This window comes from Centroberyx gerrardi, chromosome 12, assembly GCF_048128805.1.
Source record: "Centroberyx gerrardi isolate f3 chromosome 12, fCenGer3.hap1.cur.20231027, whole genome shotgun sequence".
Classification (NCBI taxonomy): Eukaryota; Metazoa; Chordata; class Actinopteri; order Beryciformes; family Berycidae; genus Centroberyx; species Centroberyx gerrardi.
This window is the reverse complement of record NC_136008.1, coordinates 4,519,916-4,545,571: the sequence shown is the minus strand read 5'-3', so window position 1 is coordinate 4,545,571 and position 25,656 is coordinate 4,519,916. Positions and strand designations below refer to the sequence as shown.

The following is a 25,656-nucleotide window of genomic DNA, read 5'->3' as shown; positions in this document are numbered from 1 at the left end:
TCAGTCTCCTTTTATTTTGATTTTGACCAGGCAAATGAAAGGGGTGCCTTAGTATTTTGAGTTTGATTTCCTTTAGAAGACACTAGTCAGGATGTGGGAGAGGTGTGTCTTTACTGTCAGTTTGATTAACCAGATAAACGGCATCTTAGCATTATTCCTTGTTCCTTCCATTGTTCCTCATTCTCCATCAGCTTGCAGATAGCAGGATCTGTTGTTCTGATGAGGAATGCTAACATTGCAAACAAGCCAAAAATTATTTTCCCACATAATGTGACAAGTGCATGGTGAGGTAAATGAAACTAATATTCAATGTCAAGTTTTCCCTTTAAGGAAAAGTTGCTGTTGCCAGAAAAATACATATGAAGTTTTTTTTTTCCCGGGAGGACGAAAAGAATAGCTGTTTTCTCTCTGACACCCTTTTATTTTTATAATTATACACATGGACTTATAAGAGGATTCCAATAAATTACCGTATAAACTTTCAGCTGAAGTAAGAAAAACACCAACATTTTAGTTTTTTGTTTTTTTTAAATCAACAACCAAATTATTTCCATCAACAGCTTTGTACCTCAGAAGCTTCCTGACCTTTTCTCTCCTCATCCAGGTCTACAAGATGAACTTCGACAACGCCGCCTTCAAGCACCGCATGCCGCAGCAGAAGACGGCGCCGGGCTACGAGAAGCTGCCCATGAAGCGAGGCATCTTCTTCGACATGTTCCCCTTCAGCGTCATCTTCCGCCGCGACATGACCATGTACCGCATCGGAGACGGCCTCAAAGAGGTCTTCTCCGACCTGCAGGGCAAGAAGGTCAACGAGGAGTTCACTCTGGTCCGGCCCATGCTGGAGTTCAGCTGGGACAATGTGAGCTGAGGGGGGGGGGGGGGGCGGGGGGCACTCTCATTTTATTAGCTCATTTGTGAATTTGTCCATTCGCTCTTTTGCTTGATCACCGACTTGACTCACTAGCTGCGGTTGCATGCACCATATTTTTTCATTCTGAATTAAATCATTCTGATAGAAGATTCCCCCACAAGTGTTTACATGAGTGCTAAATAAAAGGATTGCATGGTGTGTGTTTACATGCTCCACAGTGTGTAATCAGAATAAAAGTTTCTGACGTGCAAAACACAGAATCCAGCACTCTAACACGGGCTTACGTTTTTAAAAGATGGGCCTGCGTCGGGCGCTTTACTGCTGTTCTTTCTGATGAAGCAACAGTTTTATCAGAACATACGACTCATACGAAGTGTCAGCAACAGACGTTTTGTATTGCATCTGCAATGATTCAAATTCTCCGAGAAAAAAGTAAACGTCATTGACATCACTTACGTCAAATGGGCGTGCTTGTGCAGACAGAGTAGAGATATTCCAACCAAAGAAAGTGATTAGAATGAACGATTACATGACAAAATTTTATCCATCAAACAGATTATTGAACGGTTTCACCAGCCGCCTCAAACGGAATGAAATTTCATTTGGAACGGGCCGGTTTATTCTGACTGAGGTGGTTACATGAGGCATTTTTATTCTGATTGAGCTACTATTCTGATTATTGGTGGAATAAAAGGCTTCATGTAAACGCAGCTACTGACTGACTCACACAGACAATCCCCCATGTTTTACTCGTCATCACTGCTCAACACCAGCGCTCTGTGCTTGCTCTCCTCAGATCTACACCCATCTGAACAATGTGTTTGAGCTGCTGTCCAAAGCGGTGGTGGAAAGCAAGCAGAAGGTCAACATCCCCAAACTGAGCAAGGAGGAGCCGGAGGAGGAGGAGGAGGAGAGCGAAAAGCCAAAGAGAGAAGAAGAGAGAGGTACCAGCCTCTTCCAACCATTCCTTTCCATTTTAATCCGTTTTTGAATTTCATATGCATAATGTATGAAATAAGGTGCATTTCAAATGGATGAGATTACAATATGCCCATCAATTTACTCGCCCATTTCCGTCCTGGGTGATCGTATCCGGATAGAGCAAAAATGAAAATGGTGGAAATGCACACAAGACTCACTGAAGAGTGACTTTGTCCACAGTAACAACAAAGTTAAATGCGATGCGTTTCAAAACTGCATACAGCTATATTTAAGTACGTAAAGGGAAATTACAGTTTTGCACGTGGATGCAACCAGGAAGTGAATGCAAACCAAACAAGTGTCAGGCAGCTTGGATAGCAACATCCTTGTCAAAAACTGATTGCCAGGATACGAATGGAGGGGGAAGAGCCTGAGGTGAGGCAAGCTATTTACTGTAAATTTTTAAGGAAGTAAATACTACAAGAGGAAGTGACAAGCATGGGAATCTGCATTTTCATGTCAAGTGTATAATCTGGATATAAGACACATGCAAGGTGTAAAAGCGGCCTTATACACTCACAAAGTTTAATTTTAAATTGTAGTGTTTCAGTGCTAGTGATCACCCTGGTTCCCTACATCCTTCATGGGTATACTGTACATTCAACACGCCCAAGGCAGAGCTCTTTGTCTTGTGTAAAAAACTTTAAAAAACACACAGAAGTTATCATATGATGGTGAACATTTTTCATCCCCTATCAAGTGATTGGCTGATCAGAATTCACTAAACCCTCACTCCCCAGACATGTCTTTGTCATTTATGCATTCCAGTATATCAATGTAAACTTTCTACGACTATTCACTAGGGATGGGACGATATGTTTATCTCATGATATGATTCGATATGACATATGGGGTAAAAGTTCAATGACAACAAAGTGTGACTGTGCAGAATTTTGTTAATTTCTGCTAATATTAGCTAATAGTAGCTAATATCGCAATTCATTTTTCTGCCCCGTGATTGTCACATTTTTGTATTGCGATATGTTTAATTTCTATATGTACTGTCCCATCCCTGCTATTCACTGGTGATAGTTGGAGCACTCTTAATATATGACAAAAATGCAAAAGTTACTTTAGGCTTTAAGGAAGGCAAAAACGTCAGCCAACCTCAGCTGTAAAAGTCTACACTAAATGAAGTAACTTTTGCATTTTTGTCATAAATTAAGAGTAGATAGTCTGAGGTTAGTGTTTGTGCACGAAAGCTATACAACAACTCATTTACACGTTCATTAACTCACTTACAGCAACCCTTCCTCATTCATTCATTCATTCATTCATCCACTCACTCAGTGTGTCTGCTCTGCTCCCTCTGTCAGAGGCTAAATCAGTGGAGGAGATGAAGGGGTCGGACCAGGAGTACAGCAGCTCTCTCACCCAGTACAACAGCGCCGCCAACTCCGGAGGGGAAGACATCGAGCTGCTGGCCTTCCAGACTGTCACCGGTCAGAATAGTTTTCACTTTCACTTTCTCTGGCAGAGCGACAGGCAATGCAGCAAAACTTGCCTCCGATCACTTTTGTCTTATGGCTTTCTCTGACATTGTGTCTTCATGTGTTTTGTAGAAGACCTGTTATTTTACATACCTGTCACCGCCGATACTCATTCTGCGCAAAGGGCCTACTGTTTAAGACAGGGTGTTATATTCAAGTTCAAAGGTCACAGTTGACTCCAACCTAAGAGGCGTAGAGGGACAGACACAACGGATCAGTGTCTGTCTCTCTACGTTTCATTTCAATTCATTTTCAATGGGAGCTGTCTGTTGTCCAGACAGGGCTGATGACACGTACTTCTCCGTCAGATTTGACAGACAGAAAGTTCAACCCAGCTGAACTTTTTCTGGACGGACAGATTTGTCACCATTCGTTTAGCCAGTCAGAGGCATTCCTATGTTTGTTTTGGAAAAAATAGTGGCGAACGCAGAGACAACGGTACGACCAAAAAACAAAGATAAAACGGAGAAAGCCTGGTATAACTTTGGGATGATTTTAGGTTTTGCAGTTTAGTTTCTTATTGAATTTATACAGTAGAGTCTGTTTCTTCTTTTTTCTAAGAAATAGCTCCGTTATGAGTAAAGCCTTCCTGTTCTTCTGCCTCTCCACCATGTTGACGTTCCAAAACAAACAGACAGAAATCTATCCGTCAATAATTCTGTCCGCATTCTGATGGATCAGTGTGGCTGCCGCTTAATAGAGAAAGATCAGGAGCTTTTTGACTTTTTGACTCTTCTCATTCTTGCCAATATCCATCTTTGGCACAATGCCTGCACCTCCTTCCAACAACATTTCATAATTGCGTTGTAAAGCTGAAAAGATTAGTCAATTTCCAGCTCTCATTAGTGTGTCCTGGAGCCGTCACGGTCCTGCTAATCTGTCCTTCATGGCTCTTGTCAGGGAAATGCAGTGAGACCATCTTCGAGGACATGAGGGAGCCTCCTAAGAAGCCTCTCCACCTGAAGGGCCAGATGAAGTACGTCCCCCAGTGGGACTCGCTCATCTTCCTCGGGACGCCCATGTAAGACCGCAGCCCGTGCCGGCACTCGGTTTGATGGGGTTGACTCAGGGCAAAACAAGCGATTTTCCAATTAAATAATTCATTTCCATAATGCTACACATCCATTTGGGGAAAGTCACAATGAAAGCTCATTTTGAGAGCATCTTGCTTCCTTAATGTGATGTTGCTAGGATGTTAGGGCGGGACATAAATTGTCAAATAGGTGTATGGTATGATAGAATGTGCTAATCAGTAGTCAGTAGAATTTAGTATTGCACAAACAGGGACACACTCGACAGAAATAGTTTTATATGGCAGATCACTTTATTCCCATGGCAGACAAAATGTTTTCAGCCTCCTGGCGTTCATCGGTGTCTCTTGAGAATGTAGCCTATTTATTCAATATTACATTTTGTGCTATTAATCATTTTGTGAAAGTAGGGATTGCTTTTTTCCCCAAAATGGCCAATGCATCATTTTGGAACAAAAAAACAAGTTCAAACATTGCAGATTGGAGTATGCCAATTTGGGAAAATACATCCTCTTGCTTTTCATTTATATTAGTCTATTTCCTCGTCTTCCTCTCTTCTCTTTGCTCTTGCAGTATAGAGACAGTGGAGGACATGATTAAGATGGGTGTGTATGTGAACGATCTGAACCTGCATGACTCCAGCAGAGAGCTGATCTTGGCCGGGACGCAGCAGTCAGCTGAGCTGCAGCTGGCCCTCGATCAGGTGAATCCTTTATCTTCATGGCCAGAGCATCGCACTAACAGAGCCAGGATTTGGGGTTTTGAGGGATAACTCATATTAAAATGTTATTATGTATTAGACCAGTGATTCTCAGTCTTTTTGGCTCCTGACCCCTTAAAACGAAGCAATGTCTAGTCACAATCCCCTGTCACAAGCATGCAGAGTTCAACCAAAGAAAGATTTTCCATTTTCAGGTTTTTTCACTTGATTCATTATCAGATGAGGCAGAGAGGTTGAAAAAAAGCAAAAATTAGAGAAAAATCAGAAAAAATAGACATAACAAATTTGCATAGTCGAAATATGCTTTTTTCCTGTCCCATAAATCATCTCGCGACCCCCCAACATCATCTTGCGACCGCCTGGGGGGTCCCGACCCCAAGATTGAGAACCACTGTATTAGACAGTACTAGGGCTTCATATCAGATAAGAAAATATACCGTAACAACACCATGCTACTACGCTCTAACATGCACCATGCAACTCAGACTAGTATGGTACAAAGCAGAAATCACAGCTCATGATACACTGAGTGCACAAAGTGAAAGATGAAACATCCTGACCAGGTGAGCCCAGGTGGAGCTGTGTTCCCCCGGTGATTTCACCATTAAATCCACTTCAGTCATGAAGGGGAGATGTGGATTAAGGGGATTAGAGAGGGTGAAGAAGGATTTTTGAGCTTTGAGACAGTTGAGACTGTACAGAACTGGGTGCAACGCAGTGATAGAAATTGTATTCCACTGTATTCTATAAAGTCCTCAGTTGTCATATCTGACTCTGATTCTCTAGGAGCAACAAAAGTACGCTCAGCTGCAGGAAATCATCAAGAAGCTGGACGAGGAGAAGAAGAGAGGAGATTCCCTGCTGTACGCCATGATCCCTAAAGCTGTGGCGGACCGCCTGAGGAAGGGCATCACCGCGCTGGAGACCTGCCAGGTAACACAGAGGCATGGCAGCAGATGCTGTATGTATAGCTATATGATGGGCTTTCAGATGGTTAGGCAAACTAACAGGCAGTGTGGAGAAACTCACACACTGTGATTGATCCCTGTAGGAAATTCTCATTTCTATTGCCTCCAGTCAGAGGTCAGAGGTCAGCTACAGAACAGCAGCCTTATGGTACATTCAGATTACAGGCTACAAAGCATCAGGAAGTCATTCAATTTCAATGGAAGCCGGCGACACAAAACTACAAATGCCAGCGCGTAAAATGTAGCCGTTCAGCTGTTTCAACTTCTTTCCACGCTCTGATGATGCAGTGAAGTGCGGACCAATCAGAGTAAAGGGAAGGTAGTGTAAGGTATTTATATTTACGATATTATTATTTACTTGATGAATTATTGCAATTAACAAGAATCATTATTTGCCAACAAACGGAAAGCTAGCTAGTTTTAGTTGGTGCACCCAATGTGATGACGACATGAACTGTCAGCGACAACCTGGCAACACTTTTCTGTTCCTTTGGCAACAATATAGCTCGGTACACCAGACCGTTTTGTAGCTTTTGTAGAGAGTTGGTAGGGATTCAGTGTCTTGCTCATGGACACTTCAGCAGGGCGGATGCTTGCTGACACAGGAGCTTGAACCCTGGTGCTACGGTTGAAGGACAGTCTCCATAACTCCAATTTGGGTGATTTTCATGTTTTGCACTTCATTTGAAGGTTTACATGCTCTTCTATGGGTTGAGAAAATTCTCTTCTCCTCTTGGGCTTATGAAACCCTTTCAAAATCCATTGGATAACATCAAAAATGCTTTGTCATCAAGCTAAAAACAGCTCTATATCTTAGTTCCTGAAAACTTTACATTTTGGAGAAATGAGGGTTTCGCCTGACTGCAATGATATTTTTTATCTCTTTATGTAACAGACAGCAAAGCAGAAGTTTGCATCCTTTTGAAATATAGTTTAGAAAATGGAATAAAAGATACAAATTTATCTTCTCTACTACTCTGAAAATATCCAGTATTTTTAAAAGGCCACAGTATTGAAATAGTTTTCATCTGACGTGTGCAAAACAGCAGCTGAATACATTTGAAACTGTTGGAAGAAAAAAAACACAAGGCGCTGTCTTGTTATTTTGCAATTTAACTGTCCACCTTTGAGCCCTCTGGCAATCAAACACACTTTTTATTTGACGGGCTTCGTTCCAAAATGAGATATCCACCATTTGAAAAAACACCTGCTCTGACAAAATGTTTGCTGGCATGAAAATAAAACACAATATGGGCTACTATTAAAGTTATCAGTCACCTTACGACTTTTGCTAAATAAATAGTTATATTCTGAGGATAGAATCGCCAGTTTTTGAAATATTGGCTGATGAATTTCAAGTAGCAAAATTTTCCAAAATGCATATATAGTGTTTTGGAATGAAACCTGAACCACAGAAACTCAGAAACACAACATTTCTGAGACTATCTATCTATCTGTGTGTGTGTGTGTGTGTGTGTGTGTGTGTGTGTGTGTCCCAGGTCTTCCCAGATGTGACCATCCTGTTCAGCGATGTGGTGAAGTTTAATGAGATCTGCATCCACATCACGCCCATGCAGGTGGTGGACATGCTCAACGAGATCTACATCGTCTTCGACACGCTCAGCGAGAAGCACAACGTCTACAAGGTCGGCCCCAAACAGCAGCACGGGCTGCCATGTTTACGTGTGATTCAAAGTTACTCGCAGATATCCGTTTGAGATCTGGGTGGGAAATTAACACCGTCCGCCCGCTACAGCTGCTGGGTTTCTCACCATATCAGTCAATCCGGCAGCTGTCTGGTGAATTTCGAGGTGTAGCAGCTACTATAGCCGGTGGAAATAGAGGTTGGTTTCCTACTCTGCAACATAGTGAGAAATACATTGGACAATAGAGCACTACACATATTTTTAAACGTTTTATGCCTGCTTAGGGTTCGACCAATATGGGTTTTTGAAGGCTGTATGTTTTTATACTGAAGTCACTGATGGCTGAGATTTTGTCTTTAAATTTGACCATTTCCTGCCAAAAAACCTACAAGTATTCAGTGAAGGATTTTCTTCTTGTCAGGGTGGAAAAGCCTCTGAAACAGTATTTAGAGCATCATGGGACACTAAAACTCTCCATTGAAACCCAGACTAATGAAATTATCTCAGGGTTAGCATCTCTTTAAGGCAGGGAGACCCACCACACCTATTCAATGGTAGAGGAAACCAAGTTTAAATAAAGAATACATAACATAAATAAAATTTCATGTCAGGTTTTATAGACTGTGTTTATGTAGCTGTGGTCAGGGAGCAGCCTTCATCACTGGCTGATTTCGGATAATTAATAAAAGGCCAATACTGGCAAAACAATATGTCAGTCTAATCCTTACGTCTAAATGTATGTGCAGCCACATTAGACTGAATTTTAACCCTTATTTAAAAACACGGGTTGACTGAAAACACATTCTGGTGTGTTTTGGCCTGAGGGACAAGTTGCAGAAGAATGGAGGGTTACACACACACACACACACACACACACACACCTGGGAAATACATCTATCAAAAGTGTGAGCTTGTGTGTGCCATTATTACTGACTGTTGATGGGCATCTGGAGCGACAGTCACCCCGAGGAAAACTAGTCAGCCATGTCTATTCAAACTCTACCGGACTTCAGCAATACAGCAGAACATTACAGGCCAACTTCAGCAAATCCTCTCTTGAATGACTAGACTTGAATTCATCAAATTTGTCAATAACTGGGCTATAAAGAGTGAAATAAGAGTGAATTAGCGATGGAAAACAGTCAATGATTGTTCATAATATGCTCATTTAACTTATGAGTGTTTTTCCCAATATTACTACATTCCAAGGGATTCTCTACATTATTGTGAATGCTTATGCTGTCCCCTCTGCTCAGGTGGAGACGATCCGTGACGCCTACATGGTGGTGGCGGGCGTTCCCAACAAGACCACCTTCCACGCCCACCACATCTGCGACATGGCCCTGGACATGCTGAGCTCCATCGACCACCTGAAAGACCCCTCCACCGGAGATAACATCCAGATCAGAGTCGGTGAGCGGAAAAACGAATCAATACAAAGCCACAAAACTGTATGGTGCTTTAGTGGCTCAGCTGCGATAAGTCAGAGAGATTTTTTTTTGTGATATTTGGGGGTGTGTGTCCCACAAATGTAATCTTGAGATATAGAGGTGGCATAGTGGTTAGAAAGATCGGCCTTCAACCAGAAGACCCAGGGAAGTTTCCTTGATCAAGACACTGAATCCCTTCCAGCTCCAGGGTGGCTGTTCTGTAGCTCACCCTGACCTCTGACCTCTCCGGTGGGGCAAGCAAAAAGAGAATTCCCCTACAAGCATCACATGTTTATAATTTGTATGGCCCTGCTACAGATCTTAGAATCAAGCCACTAGGTTAAAGGTTTAGTGAAATGACTTCCCCTGGTTAAAAGTCTGTCAGGCAGCTTGAATTGAGGTTGTGCCAGCCTTGACTTAAATTAAAGGGACATTAAATAATCTAGGACTTTTATTGATCTCTATCAGTGACCAAGGAATTGCAACAACATTGACAGGTCTCTGGCTCACGGCTTATAGTGGCCTGTAATTGACAAAAAAAAATCGAGTCACATTTCCATAAGCAAGCTAGCCAATTAGAGCAGAGATCCAAAAGAAACATCTAGTGAAGAGCTACATCATCATGCAAAATACTGCAATAATAATAGTGCTTTGTCATTTGCTTTTTTGACTTGAGAACAGAATGTCCTGTGATGCTAGTCGCTCACTCACTGCAGTATCCTGCATGCATTTTGCTGCAGTTAAAAGTGCGAGTAGGGGGTGGGGATCCATCTCATCCAATGGATGAGAAGTTTTTGTTCCAAAACAGAGTTCGGGCCTGAAAGTGAATTTTGAAAGCCAGAAATCGCAGCACCTGGCAGAGTAAATATTGCATCATTGGTATTCATCAACATCATCATTCATCCTATCAACCCCCTGAAATTATGGTCATTTTATGCTATGGGACAGTAAAAATCTTATCGGACTTATTGCACCTTTAAAGCATTCTCTTCCAAGCACAGAGGACAGAAAATAGGAACTTAAGCTCATGAATCTAGTTTCAATTCTATATTCTATTTGAGCTTTCGGGGGACACAGGAGGATTTGTCACATATCACACTGGGTGTTGTGGTTTTGACCCTGGCAGTCCTCACTATTGGTTGCTTGTAATGTTGGCGATCTAGGAATTTAAGTTCATTGTACTGTTGTAAGTCTCTCTGGAGAAGAGCGTCAGCCAAATGCCTAAAATTTAAATAATGTTTTGGCCTTAAGGAATACTTTACAACAACTGGAATAAATCATGGACTTCAGCTAAGCTCATGAATGAGTCGGATCACAATGAACTTTGTTTTTAATCCCCCCTCCCTCCCTGTCAGGTATTCACTCAGGTATGGTGGTGGCCGGTGTGGTGGGTCTGAAGATGCCTCGCTACTGTCTGTTTGGTGACACTGTGAACACCGCCTCCAGGATGGAGAGCAACGGAGTGGTGAGTACGTTAACATACTAAATAACCCATAGCCTGGCAAAGTGTGCTAAATAGCCCATGGCGTTGGTAGTAAATTACTGCAATAACATTAACGATTTCCCTCAGACGAACACATGCAGATAAGGGTGGAGAAACATTTCCTACTTAATGAGACCACTGTGCGTGCTGCTTTTTAGTTAATGCAACATGCTAATCACTTCATTTGTTTCCCATTACTTGCGGTAACAGTAGGAGTTAACAGCGCTGTCTGTGGGAAATGTTTTCTACGATGAAAAGAACATTTATTAATTTCCTCACTATGAATTCCCATAAACAAAGAAAAACCAAAACACTAATTTTAAGAATCAAATATTTTGAAACTTTTCAATTCCCTTTGATGCCTTAAAGGAATAGTTCACCCAAAAATGAAAATTCTGTCATCATCTACTCACCCTCATGCCAAATGAAACACAGGTGAAATTTGTTAGTCCATATAACACACAGGGAGGTTGCCAGCACAACTTCGTAGCAGCCTTCTCCAAAACGACTGACGTCAATGGGGACCGGTTCTTTAGAGTTCCAAAAAAAAAAAAGCCAAACAATCACACTGTGAATAGAAAGACCTATACACCATGATTTGTTGCAAGTCAATCAGCTGTAGTTAAGATTTGCACTAAATTATGGTGTAAATATACTGTAGGTCTTTTTGGAACTCTGAAGAACTGGTCCCCACTGACTTCAGTTGTTTTGGAGAAGGCTGCTATGGAGTTGTGCTGGCAACCTCCCTGTGTGTTATATGGACAAACTTCACCTGTGTTTCAACTGGCATGAGGGTGAGTAGATCATGACAAAATTTTCATTTTTGGGTGAACTATTCCTTTAATGTCGGTGTAGTGCCGATGGGGTTTGTTTTTTAATATTCAGCCCTAGTCCTAACTTTCTGTGTGTGTGTTTGTCTGTCTGTACAGGGAATGCAGATCCACATTAGTCAGACCACCAAAGACCATCTGGAACATGAGCCCTATATCATTGAGGAGAGAGGCAAGATCTTCGTAAAGGTGAGTGGTATCCTGGGTGTGAAATCAACACCAGCAGATAGATTTTGTCTGTGGTAAGTAATCTACCAGCCAATTTAGTCAGGCAACTAACCATTATTTGGAGGTCATATTCAATTCCAAAGAGGTGTCAATATCTGTCATCTTTTCTGCAAATTATGGTTTGCTCATCTACCATCCACTCGCCGGAATGGATATTATGATTAATGCATTACATGTCATGTTTTGTCAGTGTCGCAGCAATAATATTTGACGCGCTTCATTTCAAGATGAGATATATACCATCTGGAAAATGTGATGCCTACCCTGACAAAATGATTGCTTACATGAAAGGAAAACTCACTGTTGAATATTATTAAAGATCATCATCATCTTGAGCCAATTACTCCCAAAATGTAACATTTTAGACGATGCAGTCACTTATGTTTTTTTTTTTTTGTTTTTTTTAAGATTGAGAAATAAACATCAGGTAGTATTTTCTTTTCAGCATGAATATATAGCATTTCGGAACAAAACCCTTAATTTATTTTGCGATCACCTTGCAGGGTAAAGGCTACATGAAGACGTACTGGCTGAAGGGGAAGATGGATCTGTCGTTCAAAACCCCGGCGGAGCTGCGCTACAGCAGCGAACAGAAAGACTCCGAGGACAGGAGCTCCAACGGGTGAGTAGACGAAGGAGAGCAGTCGGCACAGAGGTGGAAAGTAACTAAGTACATTTACTCAAGTACTGGCACTTTACTTATTTCCATTTTGTGAGAATTTCTACTTCTCCTCCACTACATTTCAGAGGGAAATCTTGTACTTTTTCCTCCACTACATTTATCTGACGGCTGGAGTTACTTTGCAGAATAAGGTTTTACATGCAAAACATACGATAAGCTCATAAAATATGTTGCATTTAAGTTTAAACTCCCCAACAGTATCTGGAGCAGTTAGACCGACAACATTAAAATACTTCTTACAGGTTAACGCATCAATAAGAATGAGTACTTTTACTTTTGATACTTAAGTACATTTTACTGCTTCTATACTTTTACTCAAGTTAATTATTGAATGCAGAACTTTTACTTTAAATGAAGTATTTTTCCATTATGGTGTTGCATGAGACAGTGAGCAAAGGCTGCAAGGCTGTTCTATGTGTGTTTGTTTGAGGGAATCACGCAGCCACCAAAAACAACACTATCATTGAGAAGAAGCAGTTAATTCCCCTCGGTTTTTTTTCCCTTTTATTAAGACAGTAGGAAAGCTGAGAGTGAGACAGAGCAGGCGACACACTAGAGAGAAGGTTCTGGCAGGATTACATGAAGGTTTGATGAAGGTTGAAGGATGAAGGGAAGGATGAAGGACCGACAAGTCAACTAATAAAGAAATTATATGCGAGAGTAGGGGAGAGCGGGGCTGGTTGTCACATGGGTAAGTTGTCTCAGTCCTTATTTCTGAAACGAAATATTTTAGAGCCAAAAGTCCAATTACACAAATGTTTACTTGCTTAATAAGAGGTTACATATGTTGAATACAACAGTCTAAGTCAAAACGCTCTAAACATAAAAACATTTTTTGATATCTGAAAGTAAATAATGAAAATCTTAGTGTTTTTCTTTTTTTTTTTTTCTCATAAAGGAATCATAATAATTATACATTGTGACACATAAAAGCAAGAATCAGCTATAAGATGATAATAAATGTGAATGGTTTAGTGAAGCTCTGTGCTGGGAAGGGACCTTTCTCAGGAATGCCTGGTTGGGGCATGTCTTCACTATCCAAATTGTTCTTTTTTGGTTAGAAATAGCTTTATATTCATACTTTTCTAAATAAATATTATTTTGGTACTTGAACCCACAAACCTTTGTCTTGTGTAGCAAGTGGCCCCACTGCCAACAGGCCCACAGTGGTTCATGTGGTCTTAACTACCATGTCATCTCTGGGCATCTATTGTATTCTATTGTTTAGAAACGGTACACCTGTAATAATGCTTTCTCAAATCTGCTTATTGATTTCTGTTGTAAATCACTATGATAATGTGTGGTTGCACTAGTTCCACCTGCACCAACACCAAGCGCTCGGCCTCCAACCTCCACATGCCCAGCGAGGAGCAGGCGGAGGGGAAGCCGAGCCCCAGCGACCTCCCCCTGGACACGCTGCTGCCGCCAGAGGGCGCCAGCGAGCTCCGCACCATTTCGGCCGAGCCTCAGGAGAAGGAGAAAGCCAAAAAGACTAAGAACAACAAGGGGGCCAAGCTGGAGGTGCCCCAGGGGAACGCGGTGCCCGAGGCGGCGCCGCCCGCTGACGGGCCGGAGAACCCGGGCCCGCTGTTCAACAACAAGAGGAACAGCTTCCGGCAGCAGTACGCCAAGCTGCCCGCCAACCTGCCCATACGCAGCGCTTCCTGCTCCATCCTGTGAGAGGCTTGGCCCGGCGCCCACAGGATGCGGGGCAGATTGTAGTCCGAGATTACAAGACACCCTTAACATGTGATGAGGGTCTGATGCCGAAAAGATCGCGGAAGGTTAGTCAAAAGGCAAGGCAGGGTGAGACATTTCAACATTTTCAACATTCATGGTTACTGGCAATCTACACAACACATTTTGAATGATATGTAATGTCAAGGACAGTGAGCAGTTTAGGCTTAAGTGACATTTTGGGTGAAAATGAAAAGACCTCAAGACCAATACTGAACTAAGCAAGAAAATGTCCAAAAAATTAAAGTCCACTTGTAAGTACTTTGGTTTGCCTAAAGCAAAGTTAAGTAAAGTTTTTTGCAACATTTTAACCTACTTCTGGCTCCAAGCCCTTGATGTGTTTAAATTGGATACTCTTATCTTGATCTTAATTACTCTTGTCAGAAGAAAAAAATGGCCCGTACTCAAAGGAGCAACTTTCAGGTTTACTTCATTTCACCATTTTTTTAACTAAGCCTGAATGTTGCTCCTGTGAGTGCAGACCATTTTCTCTTCTGACAAGGATGCTTCATTGGTTTCATACACCAAAAATTAGGAAAGGTTTTTTTTTTTTTTTCAAACATTACCACCATGAGTGCTGAGAATGCACAGCTTTCACATCATGTCTTCCTTATTTTGACTGTAAAAAAAAACAGAAAGCACAGAATCCTCTTCACACAAACAACACATGCATAGAGAAACAGAGAACGGGTAACGTCAGTAATGACAATGACGATCATAATAACAACGAGTTGATATTTCTGGATTTGTTTATGCTATATCCGCTGTATTATTGTACAGGTTTTTAAGCCGTGTATGAAGTCACTGCTATTATTACTGTGGGAGTATGTTAGAATGTATAATGACAACAAATTACAGTAATGTCCTGGAAAATTAAAGTAAGCCATTTTTTGTGACAGGGCTTATGGGGTTTTCAGGTGAGGCAGGAGCTTCCACTGAAATAGAAAAAACAAGTGATTTTTAATTCTATGGGTGCTTCATTTGATTCAGTACCTGAGATTAGATGTCATCAGAAGTTGTATTTCATTTTGTGTAAACTAGGCTCATGGTATTTTGATAGGCATTTGGCTAGATATTCAAAACATTGTCTTAATCTTCATAAAGAGTTCTGTTTCTAATTGCTGTATATGAATGACTACATCTGTTCCACTGTATGCTAGTGTTTATTTATATAAAACTGTATGTACAGCCACCAAAACAGATTCTGCGTCTTCCTGTCTTTGTTTATTTTGGTATTGCAAGGAAGGTATTGCAAGCAGGTCAGGAAATTAACTTTCTCATCCATCGTCAGCGGTTGGTAGATTCAAAAAATTTCCGATTTATGTATTTTGCCAGCTGAATTATTTGTTAGAATAGAAAACAGACTGGTTGTTCTACCAAGCATCTGGTAGAATAGGCAAATTTACCAGCTTTACTTGGTGGCCGGTGTTCATTTCCCATCCTACTTCTGAAAAATGCTTCAGAAGTTGGGAGTTTTGACACTGTGTGAAAATTAAGAAAACGTCATTCAAGAACAAGCGGGATGGAAGGGTTTTTATATCTGTCCATGCTATGGGGAGAGAGTGAATCCCAGGCAGCTGCAGACTGATCAGATTAAATCTCTGAACCGGCGCTCGTTCATCTAGATCTGCACTCGCCATCTATCTTATAACACAGCGAGCGGAAAAGACAGCGCGGGCACAGAAAGCACCTAAGCTCACCAAATCCTCCATCCAATTCAGGCCCCAAATCTTCAGGCGCAATTCACTGACCTCGGTGGTTATGAGGTCGCTGATTCCTGTCTTACTCATTTGGTGATAACACAGTGCCATTATGTTTGACTGTGTGTGTGTCAGGTTGGAGGTTAGAAAACCCTTGTGATCTTTTAATGAAAGATAAGTGATATAATTGATGCTCCTCTTTATTATCTCATCGCCAAAATAGGCAAGTGCGTATGCTGTGTACTGTATGAGGCTGGAACAGGTAAGAGCTCGTTCCAGGGTGAGAGTGGACCTTCACACACAAATACACACACATATACAGTCGAGCTCTCCCTGCTGATATTTCCTTGTGAGATGTCATTACATGATAAAGAGGAAGCCATCAGGAAACCGCTTAAGCACTACTTCCTGTCTGTTGCCGTGGTGACAGACCTCATTTTGCAGTTGCAAAGTTTACCGTCTCTTACTCGAGTTAATTTGTTGCAGGAGGAGGGAGTGGGAGGCAAAACAAAGAGGCAGGTGTCCTCCAGCCTCCGCCGCACACTGGTGGGCTGGTATCCTGTCCAGGCACCGCTCTCCGTCCAGCTGGGTCTCCGTCTCACCTTTGACCCCCGACATCTGACAACAATTACCGGCTCGGAGCGCTCATTGGACGGGTCTTTCTGAACGGCCTGAGCCTCAGCCAACTGCACAGCTGGTTGCCATTCAGATAAAACTACAGATAAACACCAGTGCTCTGGAATCAGGGGGACTGGCCGCAGATAAATGAATCGGTGTATTCATGACTTGCGATCAGGGGACTCACGACTCAAGTTTCTGAGAACGATCGTCCCGGCGTCGGCAACACCAGGCTCACTATCGGTTACTCTGGAAAACATCCAATATTACCCTCATGTGTCTATTTATATTTCACTCCCTCAAATAAGATAAGAAATTAGAAGGGTGATAAGTTCTATAGCAACCAGCGCAAACATGGATTCATACACAGGAGTGATATCCTAATAATGTATTGGTCTGCAGTGATCTCTTTAGCCTCTATGCTGACTATTATAAAGCCCAGTATTTACATTTACATTACATTTATATACACTACCAGTCAAAAGTTTGGACACACGCATTTTTCTATAGACATCAAAACTATGAAATAACACTATGAATTATGTAGTGACCAAAAAAGTGTTAAACAAATCCAAACTAGCTCATATTTTAGATTTTTTTTAAAGTAGCCGCCCTTTGCCTAAAGAAATTCACACATACTGACAACATACTTCACTATTTATATTTGTCTAAGAAACTAATTTCAAGCATTTCAGCAGAAGCCTTTAGATCAAAATGGCTTTAAGAGAATGAAAAACATAGAACAGCCAATCAGGTGTGTCCAAACTTTTGACTGGTAGTGTACACATATACATATATTATATAATAAGCATGTTAGGTTTAAAGACATTGGTATTTTACAGCTGGTCGGAGAGCTGTGATTCAGAGAAAGTGTGTGTGTGTGTGTGCACGTGTGTGTGTGTGTGTGTGTGTGTGTGCACGAGACTGAGAGAGTGCAAAGATGAACGCCTAGACTCTTATGTATATTTGTTGTGAGTCTATCTTGCAACAGAGACACAGGGAGGGAAGTTGTGTTTAGCGCTGACAGGAGCCGCATTCCAGCGAAGGTGAACACAAAAAAAGGGTTAAGCCGCTCCCCTTTCAAATGGCTGCATCACTGGATTATTGCTAAATTCTTTCTGGGGTTTTCACTTGTCAGAACAAGCAGAGGCACAGCGTCAGCATATAGGGAGAGAGAAGCAGGGAGAGAGAGAGAGAGAGAGAGCAAGAGAGGAACAGAGGGAGTGCCAAAGTATGAGGGGTAAGGACAAGAGAGAGAAATACAGTGGTTTTGAAGAGTTTTGAATTTGAATTTCAGAGGGAAACACAAGATAGGCTAGACAGACAGAGAGGGAGAGAGAGAGAGAGAGAGAGAGAGAGAGAGAGAGAGAGAGAGAGAAACACGCTGAGGGGTGTGTCATAGCAATTTAGTTCCTCAAGGAAGTACAACTCAACATTATCTTGAGACAGGGTGGCAAGCACTGATAGAAGCGCCACAGGAGGGCTGGGTTTTTTTTTTTTTTTTTTAGGTTTTGGTTTTCCTCGTGGGGAAGATGAAAGGATCTCATTAAAAAAACAACTGGCCCATGCTGTCAACCTGAGACACGGTGCAGAGGGAGAGAGACAGAGATATCTGACACAGAAGAGGCGGGAGGGGGACTCAACACACACAGGTAAGACACTTCTCCTGCTGTTTTCATGTGGCAGCTAAAAACTCTTCTAGGCCCGGATATTTCTAGGATCTATCCGACTGCTGTGTTGAAAGCATATGGCTATATTTTTGTTCTTATAAAAAAAAAAAAGAAAAAAAAAAAGAAGAGTATTCATTGTTGAGGCCCAGCAGAGACAGACTGAGCAGAGGGATGATTGGAACAAATGAATATGTGTGACTTCTTTCCACTTCCCCATCTTGAGCGCGGGCTGGGAGACATGCGTGTACGCTCACAGTCATGCTGGAACAAGTACAGTGACATGCACAGCTGTACAGCTCGCACTGTTTGCGCCTGCTGGGAATTGCTCAACTCTGAAAACCTCAAGGCAGTGGACTTTCCCTCCTTCACTGGCCTAGTTTGATTCGAAAGCGCACGAGTCGCAGCCAAAGACAGCGAAAGGTCGCGATATGACACGCTGTACAGATAAACGAGGGACGAGCGCAAGCTGTCGGCCTCGGCTGACGAGTCCCCCCGCCGCGAAGCCCAACTGCTGTCTGTTTCACTTCCCTTTTGAGCCGTCGCAGGCTTGAGCAACAGCTATTCAGAGGTGTTGTGCAACGCTGAAAGACAACTGCAATATGTGTGCTTTGTGCACATTTCAAAATGCATTCGTGACTGTTAACAAAAGGTTTACACAGGCATTTTTGTGTAAACAAACGATACAGTTGTCAAATGGAGGAAAACAAAACCTACTGAATTCATACAAACTTGCATAAAGAATTCAACATGTCACTGACAGTAAGATATCAAGATAAAGAGAAAAGGCTGTTTCAAAAATCTCAGTTTACTACAAAGCCACAGCTGAAGTGACACTGCATCCTGGAACAATACTCATCCTACATAAAAGGCCATTTTGTGAGAGCATCTCATTCTTTCTGGTTATTTGCCCCCTGCCACAGTGCATTTTCTGGACAATGTTTCACACTTTTGTGCACTTTCTCTGAGTCCAGAACATCCATCCTTCCAGCTCACTGTCTAGAACAACCTCCTCCTTTTCATTTGACTGACTGTTATGGCTTTTCTATGTGTTTCTGGAACTTTCTCATTGTTCCATCTGAGCAAAGGCTGTAGTGAGCCAAGCAGGACCTGAAAACCCCTCCACGCCACGCCCCCCCCCCCCCCCCCCCCAACCTCCAGGTCTGGTGATGAAAGTCAGTGACATAAAGCTGAGGATGTCTATCTATGGAGCTTGTCTTAACGAGGCCCCGCTGCCCTGTAATAACAGCAGTACAAGGCGCATTCTGACCAGCCAAGTCTAAAGGGACTCCCCGCTTCCCCCTGCTAAGCCCTGTGAGAGTCCAGAGGATTTACCTTCACACACACACACACACACACACACACACACACACACACACACACACACAGGGAAGAGCATGGACACAAGCACACACACACACACAAGATCAAAAACACTCTTTCATTCACCTGCACACAGACACACAAAAATTTCTCAAGAAAGACTTCCGCTGAAAAATACACGTCCACTTGCACACAAGCGCGTACGTGCACACACACGTAAACACAAACACACACACACACACACACACAGCCTGAGGCTACACGCTGAAGTCATCTGAGGAATGCTAAATATTTACCTTGCCCGCCTGCCTGGATGGCTCCACCAATCAGCACTCAGCACTTTTTGACTGTCCGTCAAAACTAACTTTTAAAGAACCCTCACTGCCTGTCCGTTGGAAACCAGGCTAGAGTAACTCTGAAACAAAATCTCTTCTGCAATGGAACCATTTCTACTGTTATTTTTCATTTAGTTCTCCTCAGTGTTGGTGACAGTGTTAGATCCCACACAGTATACAGGTGCTTGTCTATTTCAGCAGTCTTTCGGGAGGGAAACAAACCCTTCAAATGTAATGTACTTTCTCCCTGGTGGATGTCAACACCACACTGATGCTTAAAGGCACTCGTCAATGCATCTGTACCAGAAAATTGATGCTCAACATTGAAAGCATCCTCAATTTGACTGACTGAACGCTGTCCATTACAGAAAAGTGGTTTCATGGCATTGCGCAGAAATGTTTCACCGCTCTCCAAACAACTTCAACCTTGATAGGTCTGCATAAAATAAACAGCGTCGGCTCCGCCGTTCGGCACAAGCCAAGCACCAAGCCGTCTCCAGCTGTGGAGTCACATTTCACTGTGTGGAATATTCTGGCTGACGGCTGCACAGTGTGCACGTCCCTCAAATCCCAGAAGTCTTTTTAGCAAATAAATGAGATTGGAACATGAATCTGAAATAGCTATCACGCTGCTCCACTTCCATTATCACCGTTAAGGGAAATTAATCTAATGAATGTTCTTTAATTCCCCGCAGGGAATCCGAAGCTTTTGTATCGAAGCAAGCTATTAGAAATGTGACACTTGTTCAAAATGAATGGTTGTGCATGTAATAAGGAACCTAGTGAGATGTCCTGTAAAATGACTGTTTGCTTATTATGGATGTTGCAGCTGGGGTGGGCGGCACGCCAGGGATGGAGAAAGGCACAGCTAGTGCTGCCTATTTGCATGATATGATCGTTAATGCGACTGGATCACTTTTTCGTTTATTAGTGAGCCGTGAGGTCGTTTGCTGGCAGTGCTGACTGTGCATCACTGGAGTCAGAGAGCAAGAACATTGTCATTTGAACAACGGTGTCCAAGAGGCACACAGGCAAAACACCAGGCGTGAAAAAGTACATTAATCCACCACCAGGGAGTCAAATGACACATCAGCACATGTTGGATGGACTCAACTGACAGCCAACTAACAATATATCAGCTGCTGTTGCTAATGCACAGGATGTTTCAATAACAGAGTAGGTGTTATTTTACCCAAAGGCAGATTCCACACCGGTAATTAAGGTAGCCATGGCTTCAGGGTGCTAACTTTCTGTGCTGGCCCTGGTACTGATGCAATCTGGAAACGGCAGGCATGGACCTGCCTCAGCTATGCAGCTTCCCCGCTTCTCTCACATACTTGTCCACACAGGCCACAAGTGGGATCCGGCGCTGAAAATGTCACTACAAGATGCTTACTAGCTGTTCTCAAAATGTTGTGCCTTTTTGCAAGCTCAGTGTCTAAACAAAAGGCCAAATAACATGGAAAATATGAGAGAATACACTATGCTCACGGTGGCATAGATGCATACTACAGTAGATTCAATACTTTTTTCCTGCATTTGAAAAAATTTATGTTGTGCCCATTCTATTCTGCTCATTACAAATTAAGGTGAACTGGAATGTAAATTGGGCTTTTAACTAGCACTTATCTATCACGATTATCATTCAAGGACAAAAATATTTTCTCCATCTACTTTTACCCTTGCTGTCTTTGTTATTGGTTGTTATTTCGGTGATTTGGGAATTTAACCTTATTCCACTGTCATTGTAAATTGCTCCGAATAAGAACATCAGCTTAATGACTCTAAATATGCCAGCTTCACATTAGAGACTGAGGCAAATCCAAGTCATGCTGACACTCAAACACAAACAGTGGATTTGTTGTTCTGTGTGCAATAGTTGTCTGTGTGCATGCTGATGGCCTCCCAGGGGGTTTCTCTGTGATGGATGCTAGGTGTGGTTAAAACCTCACTGGGAAAATTAACAGCCTCTGTGGAGCCTCTTCCATGGTACTTTTTCCCTTTTGGCATCACATGTGTACGTCAGATACAAAAACAAAGACTACAACAAACATTACAGAACAGCAGGGCTTTGAATTTAAAATGATATGAACCATTTAAAAAGAAAACATTTACAAGGAATTTTCAGAAATTAGGTAAAGAGCAATTGTTTGCATTACATCTTGTCTGTTCGGTTCTGTTTTTATCCTTATATTTTGCCGCTGAGTGTTTATCACTTTGCTTGTATTTTTATTCATGTCCAGATAACAGAACTAAATTTGGCCGAGACAGAAGAAAATGTGCATTTGTTAATTGTGAAGCTTAAATGCCCCTGAACAGTGTGCATGAAGAAGTCTCAGGGTGGGTGGCAGTCTGAAGGTTAGAGAGTCAAAGTGATGCCTGGAAGGTCGCCAGTTCAAATCCCCAGAGCAGCTGGGGAATCTGGATAGGAGAGGTGAACATGTGTTGCTCTCCCCTGCCTCAATAACAACAAACGATTTGCCCTTGAACAAGGCACTTAACCTCCAACTACTCCATTGGAGATGTTCATTGGCCGGCAGTAAAAGACTGAGTGGCTACCAGGTGGGAGCGTGTGCATGTGTGTAATCCTTCCTCCTCTTGTAAGGCTGCTACTGTAAATAAGAATGTATTCTTGATTATTTCTTAGAAGAGGAAGCAATCCACTCACATTTAGTATTTTTAATCTTTGTTTAGGCAGCGGAGAAAAAGCAAGGAAGACGGGGGGGAGAGGAGGGGAGACACGACCCACTGAGCAATTTTATGTTGATTAGCCATTTAAAATCTAAATGGTTATAGACCATAGTTTTCTGGGGTAAATGACAAAAATGAAGCATTATCTTGTACTTCTCTGGTGCATATTTTTGATATTAACAGCTGTTTATGCATTGTTTAAATATATAATAATGTATTTACTGCTTGGTCTAAAACTGAGCTGTACATTGCCAAAAAGATCCGGGGCTTTATAAGAGCTAATGCATAGACGCAACGTTGAAATGATGTCTAGTTTTTTTAATTTTGTTAAAATACACCTGTCTTATCAACCTAAATCACTAAGTGAAGCTGCAACAGAGAAGATCGTCCCATCCCCTAACCCTAACCCTAACCCTAACCCTAACCCTCCCATCGCCCTATTTGCCAAACTGGAATTCTGGTGTCAGTATGGACACTGGTGGGAAAACTTCCTCGCCGACATGAAATGACAAATCAAAACTCAAAATCCAAACTGTCCTAAACAACAGTGAGCAGCGCTCCGTCCAGAGAAAGCTGGACTCACCAACATTAGATCTTTTCTTCTCTCGTCTGTTTGGTTTCCTTTGGTATAAAGCATCACAGACCGGCCGGGTTGGTAAACATGAGCGAGCTGTGTGCAGTTTACTGACGTCACCTTGTAGGATTTCTGGGTAATGAAGTTCAAATAGTTGCTGTTTGTAACCGCCAACATGCAAAGTTGCCTAGTGCAGCTTTAACACTCAGCTGTCTCTTGGCACTACTTGATGATTCTCAAAATGACTGTGAAGTACGACACCATATGGTCCTAGTTAGTTCCTGAGCCTTTCCTCATCAATACCAACAAGAATTTTTCATGTCTTTCCATTTCTTCTGACCATTCAGGTAACCATGGAGGCCTTCAGCTCCAAGGACATGGCTATGAAGGCCCAGAAGAAGATCCTCAGCAGCATGGCCACCAAATCCTCTGTCCACATGTTCATCGACGACACCACCAGCGAGATCCTGGACGAACTGTACCGCGTCTCCAAAGAGTACTCGGGTAATCGAACTGAGGCCCAGAAAGTGGTCAAAAACCTGATCAAGATAGCGGTGAAGATCGGCGTGCTGTTCAGACACAACCGCTTCAGCACCGAGGAGCTGGGGCTGGCCCAGGACTTCAAGAAGAAGCTGCACCAGGGGGCCATGACGGCTATCAGCTTCCATGAGGTTAGCTTGGCAGTTTACACTTGTTCCCTCAGAAAGCCAAATTTAAGACTTTACGACTACATGCAATTCAATTTAAGACCAATTTAACAACCACAATAAAAAACACTTGGAAACTAATTGTTTAGGGAGACAATGTCCAATTATGCTAATTAAAGCTGATGCCATGAAAACAAAACATGGACTAGCATATTGAATGTTCTATATTCATAAGAGTCAACATGCATGTGGATCAAACTTACTATGAAGTGTAAATGAAAGTAATGTAATAAAACATAAGAAAATAAAAACACTACTGCCAGTCTAACACTACGTTGACTAGATATCATAGAATGTGAAAAATAGGTCTACACCGCTCTCCGATTTCATATTTGCATCAACATGAGACTTAATTAATAATAAACCTGTCATTACATGGTGAAAAAATTAAGACTTCTAAAAACTGTATGAGATTTTTTAATACTTTTTAAGGCCTTAAATTTAGATAATTTGGGGTATTTTCAGACTTTTTAAGGACCCGCAGATATCCTGATACAGGACTTGATTAGTCCACAATCTATGAGTTTGCTACTGTATATAAACTCGTGAAGGGAGTCTCAACTCTTCTTGTACAGCAAGATGATGACTTTTGTAGAACACAAATATTAAGGATAAACAAATGCATAAAGAAAACAAAGGTCAGAGTAACAATATTGTGAAATCACTTTTCCCCCCCGACTGATGCAGGTGGAGTTTACCTTTGACAAGGCAGTGATGTCCGAGCTGCTGACCGGCTGCAGGGATCTACTGCTGAAGCTGGTCAACACCCACCTCACCCCTAAATCCCACGGTCGCATCAACCACGTCTTCAACCATTACGCTGACCCCGAGCTCCTGACCAAACTGTACGACCCGGACGGACCCTTCCGGCCCAACCTCACCAAGATCTGCACTGGACTCAACAAACTGCTGGAGGACGGGACAATATGAGAGAGAGAGAGAGAGAATAGAGTAAAATGCCCCTGAGACAGAAACAGACACTGGGAGATCCACAGGCAGAAGTCTGACTGACTTCTCAGAACTGATGGACAGAATCGGTCTTACTACTGCTGAGGACTGGCAACATAGAGAATTGAATTGTGAACTCAATACAACACTGGTTCCCTGTCATTCTGAAAGAACACATCAAAAAGTGGGGATTTTTAAAAAGTTGCTTGAGTTGTTCTCATGTTATAAGTGTTTTGAGGTGAAACTCGTGTATAATTACCAAATTGTCTATTAGGGTGGAGTTCGTGAAAACCAGCCTTGAACATAAACTGGTTTATGCTGTATCACCTGTTTCATAAATAGTGGAATTGCCGTCCGATGTTTCATATTTGAGACCTTGAAATGTGTCGCTTACAACTACTGATGTTATGTATTCAGGAGAGGAGGAACTAAAACAGCTGGACAGAATCCATAGAGAAAACAGAGAGGGACAATGTAAAGTAATACAGCACTGCCACCTGGTGGTCAAACTGATGCATCAGCGTCCCCACTCTATCTACCGAGGCGTCCAGAAGAAAATAATGCAGAAGATCCAAAGTTGGACAAACTTTTTTTCCCTTCACTTTGTACCCTCAGCCCCAAAACATGTTTAGATGCATAATTAAAATGACTTTGAATCTTAAATTGCTTTGACTGTACTAGTTTGTATGCTGAGTGTAAAATTCATGTTTTCTGAGGACTGTGTCACAGTGATTGGCTGAGATGAAGAGAAGTGTTCTGCTTTGGTTTTGCAATATGAGACATGATTAAACATCAACAGACGAGGGAAAGTGAAGTCCTGACTTTACACTCCACCTCATATTAAAAAAAGTCAATTATAAAATTCTGTCTATGCTACAATGTTTTTTTCTTCTTGTAGGCAATAATGTGGGGACAAAGTCAGTGTCAGCTAGCCCATTAAGTTACAAAAGGTTGTCCCTTACAGATCATGTGGTTTCCAAACTCAACAGCTT

At 42.1% G+C, this 25,656-nt stretch overlaps 2 protein-coding genes across 2 annotated transcripts in view; both read left to right on the top strand.

Moving 5' to 3' along the window:
• LOC139918687 (soluble guanylate cyclase 88E-like) overlaps positions 1–14,044 on the top strand; it is a 20,104-nt gene extending 6,060 nt beyond the window's left edge. Inside the window, exons 5-16 of the mRNA XM_078287409.1 lie at positions 605–862; positions 1,671–1,818; positions 3,172–3,297; positions 4,246–4,366; positions 4,950–5,079; positions 5,884–6,030; positions 7,565–7,711; positions 8,968–9,124; positions 10,497–10,606; positions 11,554–11,643; positions 12,186–12,304; positions 13,678–14,044. Coding sequence (XP_078143535.1) covers positions 605–862; positions 1,671–1,818; positions 3,172–3,297; positions 4,246–4,366; positions 4,950–5,079; positions 5,884–6,030; positions 7,565–7,711; positions 8,968–9,124; positions 10,497–10,606; positions 11,554–11,643; positions 12,186–12,304; positions 13,678–14,044 — 1,920 coding nt within the window. The remainder of the gene's footprint in view (positions 1–604; positions 863–1,670; positions 1,819–3,171; positions 3,298–4,245; positions 4,367–4,949; positions 5,080–5,883; positions 6,031–7,564; positions 7,712–8,967; positions 9,125–10,496; positions 10,607–11,553; positions 11,644–12,185; positions 12,305–13,677) is intronic.
• Positions 14,045–17,369: 3,325 nt separating this feature from the next.
• tnfaip8l2b (tumor necrosis factor, alpha-induced protein 8-like 2b) lies at positions 17,370–25,467 on the top strand. Its single transcript, XM_071908116.2, has 3 exons — positions 17,370–18,071; positions 23,357–23,680; positions 24,404–25,467. Exons 2-3 carry the CDS (start codon positions 23,363–23,365, stop codon positions 24,644–24,646), a joined length of 561 nt encoding a protein of 186 aa, XP_071764217.1. The 5' UTR covers positions 17,370–18,071; positions 23,357–23,362; the 3' UTR covers positions 24,647–25,467.
• Positions 25,468–25,656: the final 189 nt, after the last annotated feature.

What these genes read in the sequence shown, in the direction of transcription:
- tnfaip8l2b (XM_071908116.2), top strand. Translation starts at nt 23,363, where the DNA reads ATGGAGGCCTTCAGCTCCAAGGACATGGCTATGAAGGCCCAGAAGAAG. An exon ending in CGGCTATCAGCTTCCATGAG is followed by an intron (nt 23,681 to 24,403) that starts GTTAGCTTGGCA and finishes CGACTGATGCAG; the next exon opens with GTGGAGTTTACCTTTGACAA.